Source organism: Colias croceus, chromosome 9 (assembly GCF_905220415.1).
Source record: "Colias croceus chromosome 9, ilColCroc2.1".
NCBI lineage: Eukaryota > Metazoa > Arthropoda > Insecta > Lepidoptera > Pieridae > Colias > Colias croceus.
In genome coordinates this window covers 71962-84995 of record NC_059545.1, presented here as the reverse complement: position 1 = coordinate 84995, position 13034 = coordinate 71962, and the positions used below count along the sequence as shown (strand labels likewise).

The following is a 13034-nucleotide window of genomic DNA, read 5'->3' as shown; positions in this document are numbered from 1 at the left end:
GTCACTACATATTAAAATGTACTTATTACACATCATTAATTTTCTATACAATGAAAAAAACGTATATTGCGTCATTTCATTAAATGTTGACGCAATCTACAACGCACACGAATCAGAATCCGGGCTGCAGTGTATATTTCTACAAAAATTGTACACAATACCATTTATTTTTATTTTATATTTTCCTGGTGGATATTTAAAGATTGACTGACTAAAAGTAATATAACTTTTTATTTTTTTGCAAAACAAGACATTATGTTTTATTTCTATGGTATATTTGTTAATAATTCTATTAACGTTCCTGATAAATGACCTTGAAATTTCTTAATAGTCAATTATGACCTAAACGGTGCTAAATGCGTAACCAAAACTGTAAATACAACAGAGTTATTGTGTGATGTTTATCGAAACTATGAGGATATAATAAAATTAATAAATAGTACATGTATGTAAATTCAGTAGATAGGTATACAGTCTCATTCATATTCTCAAACATCGATACAAGCACCTACCTAACAAATAAATATTTTAAGAAATAAAAAAAATATATCTGTTACCGGAAATGTATGTAATCCGTCATTGTATACAATTCCTAGGAAATGTATGTAATTCCTAAAATCGCAGGGAAATGTATGAAATAAATTATTTTATACACATTGCCTAGGAAATCTATACATTTCCTAAATAGCAATCGGAAATGTAAAACATCTAAGATATTAGAAGGTACGCGGGTCGATGGGGGGAGGGCCGAAAATTCGTAATCAGAATTCTTGGTTTGGATAAGGGGTTGGGTTAGGTTAGGTTCGTGTTTTTGAAAAACTAGATAGAAATAGGAGCCCCACGAAGTGGGGCTCCGTCAGCTCACGACCTCTTTTTGTAGAATTTTGGAAAAAGACGATTTTCGGCATATTACAAAATGCCGGCCGTTTGTAATACGGCGGATTATACAATCCGACTGGGACGTGTACAAGGGGACAGCGGGACGAGGGGACTGATTACTAACCAAATGAAAATTTGATTTGATTGAATATAAGTTGATTTAAGAAATGTTAATTAGTAAGATAATATGAACATATTAATATTATTTTACGGTAAGACTGTTACCCGTAAAGTGTTTTATTACAGAAATCATTTATTTTATACATTTCCTAATACGATATTGGAATTGTATACAATTCCTAGGATATCTATGCATTAAATAGCTTATTAAACAATATTTTATACATTTCTTACAAAATCAAGGAATTGTACACAAATCCTAGGAAATGTGTACAATTCCGATACCCTTTATCGGAATTGTACACATTTCCTAGGATTTGTATACAATTCCTTGATTTCATACATTTCCGGTAACATATTCACAAAAAAGTTCAGATCTATATAAAGAAATCATAATACATATTAGGTATGTAACGGTTTGACAATATGTACTTGCGGCATACCTATACATATAAAGATAATATCAAAAAGCAATCGATAAGCGGAAAACGCATCCGATTTAGATAAGATAGTGCAGAATACTCTTAATAATACGAGTATATCTGATGCGTAAGCGACGAATTAAGGTCTCGGAAGTCGCGCCCGCTTCTTCTTATCACTGACACCACACTATTCTAATGATTTCTCATTTCTTAGTAAATACGACTCATTCATTTCACACTCACAAGAATGAGCGAATCCATCACAAATTTATTGTAATTCCTCTATTAATATAATATAAACTATTTGCTCTCTTTTATGCATTTTTTATGTTTATCAACTCAATTACACTTTACTATAAAGTAGGTACCTATTAATTTTATAACAGTTGTTGTTAATCCTTTACTGCATTTTACACGGTATAATAAAATGTAAGTAATGACGCTTATATCTACTCTACACTGTCTTGTACAATGTAGTCAGTGTACACTAAACTAAAACTACCGCACTAGAAATTTTCACTTAGTTCTAATGGGATTCTAATAGGATAACTACAGAATATTTTTTAAATGTTTAAATTTATAGCACACTACACGATCATCGAGACTCTATTTAACCCGGGGAATATATTTGGCAGTTATTGGTGATGTATTCTATACAGTAGGTTACATGTACACAAATAAAAATCTTTCTTCTATATAATATTAGTGTGGAATCTACACTAGAATATATTGGAACATACACTGTATTTGGTTCGGATGGACTTTTTACCGTTAATGTAGGTATGTCATGTAGCTGTAACATCATTTAATTATTAATTTATTTATGTATTATCAAACTTTCACTTGCTTTTTTGAGATTATTTTAACACAAAATACATATTAATGGTTTAATGAATAATCGTACACTATCAGTAGTATGGCATAGTATGGACTATGGTAACAATGAAGTTTAAATTATACAGTACAGTATATTATCTACTATAGGTAATATTATTATGTCATACCTACCTTAATCGATATGAATTTCGAGGCCTTCGGTGTTACTTTTTTTTTCTTTTAGGTATATTTTAATTACCTTGCTACAATAAATAAGTATAATAGATCTAAGAATACTTAATTGATAATACCTAGCTAGTAAACGAAAGGATGACGAAACACAGAACTATATCTCGATATAGTTCTGTGTGACGAAACATCAATATTAACATTTAACTGCTTTCCGAACCAGCAGTAAATATTTGAATCGAAGTTATGTCGAAATTGTATCAGAAGTTTAATTGAATAAATAAATGTTCAAGTTCTCCCGCCACATGGCCCCGAAATAAAGCTGCCATCTCATTTTTCGCCCCGTTTAACCGATCTAGCAGAGTTAACCGGCCTCCGCTGCTGCTGGTGCCGTCCGCTCGCACCAACTTGCTAGGTCAGGCACCTATGACGCGTGCACTTCGTTCACTCAATGAAATAGCAATCAAAACGGATATATTTTGTTGCACTTGGGATGAATTCACGCGAGTAGCTTTATTTGTATTATGTTATAAAAAGTAATGTATGTATTTAGTTTGTATGTTCAATATTTCTAATTTCGATGTAACCAATTAAATGTAAAACCACTATCGTATTGGGAAACTGTAATGTTAGTATATGTTTATAAATAAATAAATAAATTTCTTAAATAGATTATGAATTATGATTGACCATGATTAAGAATAATTGAATATTTTCATTTCATTGATTCAAACCGGAGCGGTTTTGAATCCGTGAACGATTAACTGGAAGCACAGAATAGTTAATAGTTCATTGAAAGGTGTTGAAAGGCAGATAGACAGTAATTATCATAATAAAATAAATGCTTTATTGCTTTGAAAATAAATACATAAAATAAAACAAAGACAATACTTAACAGAAACAGCAAGGGTGGCCTTATCGGTAGTTAGCGATCTCTACAAGGCAACCCTAACAGCAATCAGAGGAAATATATCATAATAATTAAGTATTCATTAATCTTATTCGATTATTTTATTTGTGTTTTTTTCTTTCTCATTAGATTTTATTAATTTCCTATATTGATTTATTGCTGTAATTAAAATGGAAGTAGAAAACCAATTAATTGTTTATATTTCCTACCTGAAAATTGAAATATACGTACTATTATGCTTAGTTAAACTAGGTACCTATAAGATATTCGACAATTCGATTTCGGTAGAAACTTTGCATATTTTTCAAGAAAAGTTTGCCTTGTTTGCATTACATTGCGATTAGTAACGTAAATAGCTCGTATAACCCGAGCAGATAGAGAATAGATCTGAAGATGGCGACGGGTACTTATGGTAGGGTTGGCAAATTAAGTTCCCTAACATCGTTTTATTGGTTCATCCATTTTTATTTAAAGTTTGTAACAAAAACTTAACGAAGATAAATAACAATCAAATGTAACGCAAACAATATAACATTCAAACTCAACAAAAACAACAATATCAATACAAGCAACTATAACTCGGAGTGCGTCAAGTACCTAGCTTAGAAAGCGAATCCCGCCTGATTATCTTTTTGCAACGCGTACTTCACTGTGTGAGTATAGACAGCGATAGAGAGTGAGCGAGAACGCATGCGAGCGGATGCCATCTTCAGATCTATTCTCTATCTGCTCGGGTTATAGTGGTGAATAACCAAAAGTTCGGATGCGTAATTATAAAAGAACGACAATAAAAATATCGCTCTTTACTAAAGCCTTTTATATCTTTATTCTCAACTAGCTTTCCGCCTTCGGCCTCACCCGGGTTTTCAAAGAATCCCCGTTCCCGCGGGATTTCCGGGATAAAACCTAACCTATGTTGCTCAGTGAAGATGCAGCTTTCTAAAGGTGAAAGAATTTTTGAAATCGGTCAAGTAGTTTATGCGTGTAAACCATACATACAATTACAAACCTTTTCTCTTTATAATTTAAGTATAGAAGTATAGATGTACTTTTTATAAAGCAACATATATATGATATTATGTAAATTTTTATGTACATTTAAATTACTATATACCTAAGTAAAGATTACGATAACTGGATTTTACAATAACTATGTTTTCATTATAATATTTGATAGTATCAGCACAAATTTGAACATGATTTTGTAATAATAAGGATAATTGCAAAAGCAAATGGAGAAGGAAAACCGATGAGGATGCGTGAGCGTGAGCGAACGTTATCAGCGCAGGCCGCAGGAGCGCTTGCAGCGCGCGGGAGACGCGGGGGGAGCGGGGGGCACTCCACAAGGAACGGAAAACGCTTTATTTTCCTACACTTGGCGCGTCAACAGAACATGTTTACGTAAACTGCTACTTGTTTACACAAACATGTGTCAACGGTAAAAATCAAATGTGAGTTATTTTGATTTCAATGAGGATGAATTAATTACTAAACTATATTTCCTTCACTAATATAGTCACTCTCAATGTAGGGTATATTTACGTTAAATACCTACCAATTACCATGAATTTCAAGAATTATGTTACAAAAAGCTTGTAATATGTACACATCAATAGGAAAATTAAGTTGGATTATAAATTCAAGATAGAATAAATAATTCAATGCACATAATATATGTATTAAGTAGGGTTTTCAATAATTTATGAATATGCGCAATTTTTTTTATTAATACATATTCATAAGTTTAATTTCTTTACTATGTTATGGATTCAAATCTTTAAATTTAAATTTTTAATTATGGATTATAATCTTATTTGCGAATGTTTATTGCACTATCTAACTGAAAGCAACACCATTCATTAGTGACGTTATGGTTGAACAAAAAAATCTGTAAGCAGTCATAGTTTATGTGTTGGTATATGTATTTGTATTATGTACATCAAATCGAGGAAAAGCGAATGAGATGAGATGCTTCACCGGCGTATTCTGACTAAACGGTTTGACACAAACGAACAAACTTTGACCAAAAATGGTGGTCTTTATTAGTCAAACAAAAAAGTATGTGGTACTACTAACTATACAGGATGTCCCACCATCGTTATTCGAAGCTCAATGGAGGTTATAGTTTTGCATGCGCCGAGTACGTAAAAAATACTTTTAAAATTCCAGATGCATTTTTTTTTTCAAATATGTAGTTGAATTCTTAAAACTCTTTGTATACACCCCTAACAAGCAACCCGTTTATATATAACCCATAGACAAAATGCTCACATTAGCGAAGCGTTATATTATGCCGTCTGCGCGATGCTAGAGAAGAAAAGTGAAAACATGAATTTTAAGTAAAATTATAACAAAAAATTTTTGGCGTAAGTAATTTTGTTGTTTAAGTATTTTTTACGTGATCAGTGTATGCAGTACTACAAGGCCCTTCGCGCTTAGTAGGTATACCGATAGTGGGACACTCTGTATATTTAACTTTTATGTTAAGATTTTTTTTTAATACAAAAAATTATGTAAAGCTGAGAACGTGTTCTGCATGAATCAAGAACTTAGTTATCAAGATAATTTTTATTAAGTTCGGCGTTCGCGTTACAATGTTATTTCACATAAATAACAATATAACGCGAACGAATATACTCTATAACTCTATAACATAAGAGTAGTAAATAAGAGAATTACCGGGCGTCCAGCGTCGGTCGTCAGCCGTCACCAGGTCGACCCCGTCGAACAGCTGCTGCGCGAACTCCTCGATGTTGTCAGACTGCGGCAGGCGGCCCGACAGCCCCGTCAGCACCACGTCCTCGCCGCTCGCTGCCCGCCCGCCGTTCATCACTGCACCCGGCATCGTAATCTACGCTCGATCTGAAATTTAAAGGCTCGTCGTTAGTTCACATACGGTATTAGCATAGCGATATCGGGAATAGTGCGGGACGCTAACCTAGCACGAGAGTCGAGTTCGGCGGCGGAGGATGGCGTTGCTATTTGGAGGTGCGAGTCGCGAGTGTATCAGCATTAGCTCGCGTGTCGGCCGCGGGAGGTGCACGCTGCGAGTGAGCCTGCGGCCGCGGCGCGGTCGGTTAAAAGGGCGCGATAGCGGGGTCGCGACTCGCCACCACGTTTCCACGGAGCCGCGTTATCGCGCCGCAAGGACGAGCAAGGTCGCCGGCTCTTCCGCACCCTGGCTGCACCCGCACAGCCGTCCGCTTGCGCCTCGTAGCCCCTTTCCACTGACTGCAACGTCCGGTGTCCGTTGCCCGGTGACGAAACTCGAGAGATGCAACATCGGCGTCCGATTCGACCTCTGCACGGTATCTGCGATGCGTCGATTGCGTGACCCGCCGATCGATTGTCATCATATTATTATCTGTTGTGTGTAAATCACGCGCAGTTTGTTGCGGTATACATGTTTTACGCAGATATTGATTCAGATAGAGTACATAGTTCGTTAAATGATCAGGCCAGCGCGCCGCGGCCGCTCCCGTAGTCCCTTGGCCCCGGCGGCCGCTGCCGTCTCTTTGTATTCCAATTGAGTAGACCTATCGGCCGAGGCACTTAAAGTGCGACTCGGTTCACAGCCGCCTCTTACGTACTACAGATGTCAGATATATATAATCAATAATCATACTTCCATTGCTTTACATTTAAATTACCATTATCGAAGTGTTAATTCAAACCTAATACTTAGGTATAACAAAAACTAACATTGGTAAAGCAACGATGTTTTGAGTAACACCCGGGCCGGGCGAACCGGTGAAATGAAGAAACATAATTCTACATACATTTTATGAATGATTAATTTCTATCTATGCTAAATGCAACTTATTTTTAAGTCGTTAAAAAACTATAAAGCTCGGAATATAATAATACTGGTAGAATAAACAAACTGGTAGAAACAACAAGGGCGCAAGTTACAGGCCCGAACTCTGAACCTGAGCTGATGAAATATAATAATACATATTGCGGGGTCCGCATAATGTTTACGTAGAGTTACACGTAATAATAAATTTAAGTATTCTGTGCTGAAACGCAATATGGAAATACGTCGTGTAAACCTTCATCTCAGTTAGATAGGTAAGTACGTAAGTATATAACAAAACATACCATCAAGGTATCATTATTGTCACAATATACAGATACATACAGTAAGGAAACTTCATACAAAATGTTCGAAATGGCTCCCCCCCAGCGTATTTACGAGGGTAGTGAGGGGGATCGATAGTAGTGGGTGACACATCCACAGATTTTGAATATAGTATGGAAAAAAGTTTAAAGTGATGTCAATTCACATTAAATAAATATCGATTGTTTCAGTTTGTAGCCCTTTCAATAAATATATTTGTAAATACCGTATCTGACTACAAGTTAAAAAGAGACTATTTTTTAATTTCTATAGATATGGCAGTATGAGTTTTAAATAATGTTGACATATTTTCTATCAAAATGATAGCTACAAATAGTATCTATTAGGAGTCCAGTCTGTTTAAAGATCGCATCTATTTTTTACGCAATCTAGAAGAGCAAGAAAATCTAAAAAAATGGAAACCTTAAAAAAATCTTGTTTAAATTTATGTGCATAATTACGTAAATATTAGGGAAGAAAAAGATAGATATTATAATTATTGTATTTTTATCGATACGTGACTTTACCACTTTGTCAAGCACTAAGCCTGTCAAACTATTTTCTTTTTCATCCTAAAACAAAAAAGTGGAGGTTCTATGGTCGTATAATAATAACTTTAATTTATTTTTGCATATTTTGTGTTTTTTAATTTAATTTAATTTATCGTTTTAAAAATAATTTAGTAGGTATACCTACACACAAGTATTTTAAATTCTGGTTTAAAATAATTATTGAATATGTATAATACAAAATACAAATATCAAGCATTATAAATAATTTAGGTACATTAAATAGCCTTCGGCGTCCATAACAAAACAAGATTTCGAAATATAGCACTGATAAAAACGTATTTACTTTTACAAGCTGTATTAATTCGGATTGTTTCTTCTTGTAAATTCATATTTAGGCTACACCATTTATTTTAACGGGTTTTAATCTCAAAATTATCACTAAATCAACTGTGAAAAAAAGCAAACAGAAATATACAGGCCGAATTGATAACCTCCTCCTTTATTTTTGAAGTCGGTTAAATACCAAAAAGTAACAGCCCTATAGCTATACGTCATAATTTCATCGCAGGGGCTTAGTTTCCTAACAGTATGTACGTAGTATATATCTGTCAACTGTGTTATTGTCAATATTTTTTTTTTATATAATTCTGATAGAAAGATAGAAAAGTCTGTCGTAGTTCATACAACGACGTTCGCGTTGGTCTGATTTCAACCGACTTCAAAAACGAGGAGGTTCTCAATTCGATTGTAGTTTTTTTTTTCTTTTCGATTGTTACCTCAGTACTCTCTTCTTTTTTTTTAGGAAAATCGTAAAAACCTAATCTATACTTAATATTATAAAGCTGAAGTGTCTGTTTGTTTGTTTGAACGCGCTAATCTCGGGAACTACTTGTCCGATTTGATTTCGATTTGAAAAATTCTTTCGGTGTTAGATAGCCCATTTATCGAGGAAGGCTAAGGCTCATATCATCTCGCTAAGACCAACAGGAGCGGAGCACTGTGGGTTTAACCTCGGAGCACAGCTAGTTTCGTCATTATTTAGGTATACAACCGTCAAAACGGTTTCTGACAAGAAAAAAGAAGGAAAAACTAAATTAATTTGTTCAGTCCAAAAAAAGGTACTTGAGTATAAAGGTGGACATGTACCTACACCATAAATATAATTAATTCCAATCTGACCTTCAATAATTAAATAAATGTAATGTAGACAAAGAAAATATGATTAAAAACGTTATAAAGGTTGTTGTATTTAATTTTTTGGAATAACTAAAGTTGTTGTAAAATCCCTTGTTATTTCCGTGCTTTATATGTTTATTTCCAAAAGAACATCGTCAAAGTGCGCTTATTCACAGCTACCTACGTAACAGGTGCTTAGAGATAGCAATAACAGACGCGGCGCGGCGCGGCACGGCAGGGCACGGCTGGGGCCGGGGTCAGCGCGGGCACAGCGCGGGTGCGCGGCTCACAGGTCACCAGATATCCGTGGAAAACTACAGTTAACATTTCGCTTTATTATTGTATCAGAGCGCCGAGAAAACGTCAAAACGCAAAGGAATAGAATGCGCTTTCGATACTAATTGACATAAGCGTATGATGTTTTGCTAAGGATTTGTTCACCCTACCAACGACGACGACGACCACGACCAAAATGTTCATCCAGTCGCAATTTAAAAAAAAATTGTGCAAAACACAATAAAATATTAAAATTTCCTAAAAATAAAATATTAAAATTTCCTATCGTTCTGCTGCTTGGAATTTTTTTTTGAGATTGAGATGAATGAAAAAATAGATTTTTCGTAGAAACGGTGGCTCCTAGAAAAAATGTATTTGAAGATTTTTATAAATAATTTTATGATCTAAGTACAATTCTCGAATTTTTTTTCTTTCCGAGTACCAGTATGCTGTATGACGGGAAATTTTGATATTTTATTTTGAACCAATTTTGTCTAGATGACAATTTTGGTCGTTGTCGTCGTCGTCGTTGGTACTTGGTAGTGTGACCGAACCAAGAAGCTTATATCTAATACACTGGAGATTGCACTATGAACGTTGACTTGTCACGGGAAGGTATGACCTTGAATGACGCCTGGTTGTTTTTTGTCCCTTTCACACCTAAATTGGCAAGTTGGATAATATAGAGGTTGGTTGAATAATATAGAGACAGACGCGCACGCCGCTCGTCTTACAACTATAGCAAAAAAAAAGTGTCACTTTTCAGCTTAATTTTTTCCGTCTAGCCCCTATCTAGCCCCCTTTCGCAAGGCGCGATAAGTAACTTCGTTCCAATAATCACAACAACAACAATGCTATCCGAGAGTCACGTGTTTGGTGTCTCAAATTAGGAAGATATTTCAGATTCAGAACATTTTTCACACACGGCACGATCTGATCCCATACTAAGGTTTTCGCATGTGTTATGGAAACCAAATGGCTGATAAACATACATATATAATTTTAAAAATTATATAATACTTATATCTAGATAATGAACACCCAGACACAGAGTAAACATTGATGTTCATCATAAAAATATTTGCCCTAGGTGGTAATCGAACCCACGACCTCTAGCTTGGAAGGCAGTGGTGAAAATGCGTCGTACAGAAAGGGAGACCTCTCAGCATTTGCTGCATCTGCAAAACAGACGCAAGTACGCACTACGCAAAGCTATTTATCAACGGTTATTAGAAGCTAAAAATTAAAAATGCTTTTGAAATAAAATAGTCCCTAGTTATTAATTATTATATATGCATTATGTAGATTGTAGATACCTACAATTAGTAAGAGGAGCCCAGGGACCAGTTGGAGCATGAAGATTTTGCACACGCACTTGCCACCATTGCATGCACAAGACGTGTAGGGATGCGTTCCTAGTTCCTACGACATTGTAGGCGTATAGTAGTCGGAGTAAACCAAAAGAATAGTGTGTGATATTAGTTTTAGCTCTTTTTACTATGTGATATAGGATTAAGTTCGAGTGTTTTTGTGCCTTGTTTTTATTGGATTTTACATAACAATTTTTATTTTTATTTTTATATTGTAATTTATATTAAGTATTTTTTACCAATTGTATTATAATTATATTTGTATTTTAATTAACCAGTATTTTAATATTATTATTTCAAGTCTGTAATTTACTATTGTATTTAAATTTTTTAATAATTGTATTTTAGATTAATTATATTATACTATTGTATTATTAAATTATTTGCGCCAATAACATAATTAAATAAAAAAATGTCTGGACTATAATCCACTAGTGGCGCGAAAACCTTGTGATGGCGAGTGCCTTTTAAAAAAATTGCATGGAGGAAGCGACTCTTAGCGAATGGAAGAGCGTCTAAGGACTAAGTGATAACCAATAGCACGTTCTATAACCGAGGCATAGCTAATCATATTATACTTATAGCATAATTGTTAATTAATTATTATTACTACTCTGCGTCCCGCGGTCGCAGAGGTTTCTAGATTCAAAAAATTCGCGCCAAACAACATATAGGTACCTAACTAGTCTTTGATAACTTAGCCTTCCTCGATAAAAGGGGCTATCTAACACCGAAAGAATTTAAAAATAGGACCAGTTGTTCCGTGGTTGTTCCTGTGATTAGCGCGTTCAAACAAACTTCTTTAGAAATTCTTTAGCTGTGTATTAGTATAGATCAAAAGGAAAATGTCGGTGAAGTGGGCAAGTGGCGCGAGGCGACGGTGCGGGTGGTGCGGGGGGAGGTGGGAGCCTCCATCAGCTGGCGGTGACGTCGGCTCGCCCGATCGGCACACCGACCGGACCCCTCAGCGCCGCACGTGTGCCGGACACCACGACTACGCCTACACCACACTACTGACTACACCTTGTATTGAACGATATTACATGCATTATATAACGACGCACTTCTACGAGCCTCGAACGCGGTTGTATGTAAACACTAAACACTATAAAATCATAGATGCCACAATTATGTTTACCGACTATTGAAGGTTGTGTAAAGATAGGCATTAACGTCACATTTTTATTCGAATTTTACCGACACCTTTGTTTGTATCTGTTTTTCCGGTCAAATCAGAGAAGGCCCCATAGCTTGTCATTAGCAAATTCTTATTGGAACGAAGTTTATTATTACTTATACATATTATAATTTTGGAAGTTATAACACACAATCCCTGCTCTCCGCGTGCAGTATGCATAATGCACCGAATAGCTGAATTATTGTGATTTCTGCATGGAAGAAAGTACCTACATTAACTGAATATATAGCTTGCTATACAAGAGCACTGTTGGCCGCCTCTTTCTCTTAGGCAAAATGATCATTTAATAACCAAAGGGCACGGCTAGAAATTTTGATAAAATTTAAAACTCGAAAACAGATCAAAGAAATGAAAAGAGAAAGAAAAAGATTAAAATAAATACGTTTATCGTCAAATATTATTTTAAGAAGAGTTTCTTCTCGTGTCGCTTGGTTTGTAGTTGAACTCCTCCGAAACGGCTTGACCGATTATCATAAATTCATAATCATAAGCAATTCATCCCTCTAAAATCTAAATGATAAGAAGCAAAACAGCTTTTGCTTAGAGCAAAGAACTTTTGCCAGGACGGTTGGTAGGTAGGTAGTAGGTACCTATTCTATAAATTCGTAAGTATTCGTTTTTAAATTTAATTCAATTTATCGAAAGCATTACGAGTTACGACCGTCTACGGTCTATCTAATATCTATACAATACATATTATAGCGACTGATTGTAACCTAGTGTACCTATGTACCTACTTGAAATTTTATTATTAAATAGGTAGGTATTATTTTATTTTAAAAATGTTTTCTGAGATACCTACCTATGTCTATTTTGTGTTTTTCTAGTTACAGATTGTCAAAAGATCGTGCAATAGACATAGACATATTCTCAGACTGTCTTCCAAAATTTAAAAATAATGTTGTTGTATCATTTGTTTCATGATTAACATCATTGGTCTCGGTCTTCTTGGTCTCGGTTAAGTTTTGTGTGTATGATTTTTTTATTGATTTACCCCTATGATATATAAAAAAAAACCCTATTTACATTGTTATAGGCTGTGGTTA

The 13034-nt window shown here is 34.9% G+C and overlaps 1 protein-coding gene across 3 annotated transcripts in view; it reads right to left on the bottom strand.

Moving 5' to 3' along the window:
• Window positions 1–13034, bottom strand: part of LOC123694608 (fatty acid synthase) — a 44984-nt gene that overhangs the window by 26224 nt on the left and 5726 nt on the right. For 2 of the 3 annotated variants that reach the window (XM_045640087.1, XM_045640086.1), the window contains exons 1-2: window positions 6275–6680; window positions 6016–6198 (exon numbers count right to left, since the gene is read on the bottom strand). In XM_045640087.1, coding sequence (XP_045496043.1) covers window positions 6016–6181 — 166 coding nt within the window. In that variant the 5' untranslated portion in view covers window positions 6182–6198; window positions 6275–6680. Of the gene's footprint in view, window positions 1–6015; window positions 6199–6274; window positions 6681–13034 lie in introns of those variants that run through there. The other variant, XM_045640088.1, reaches the window with a different exon arrangement.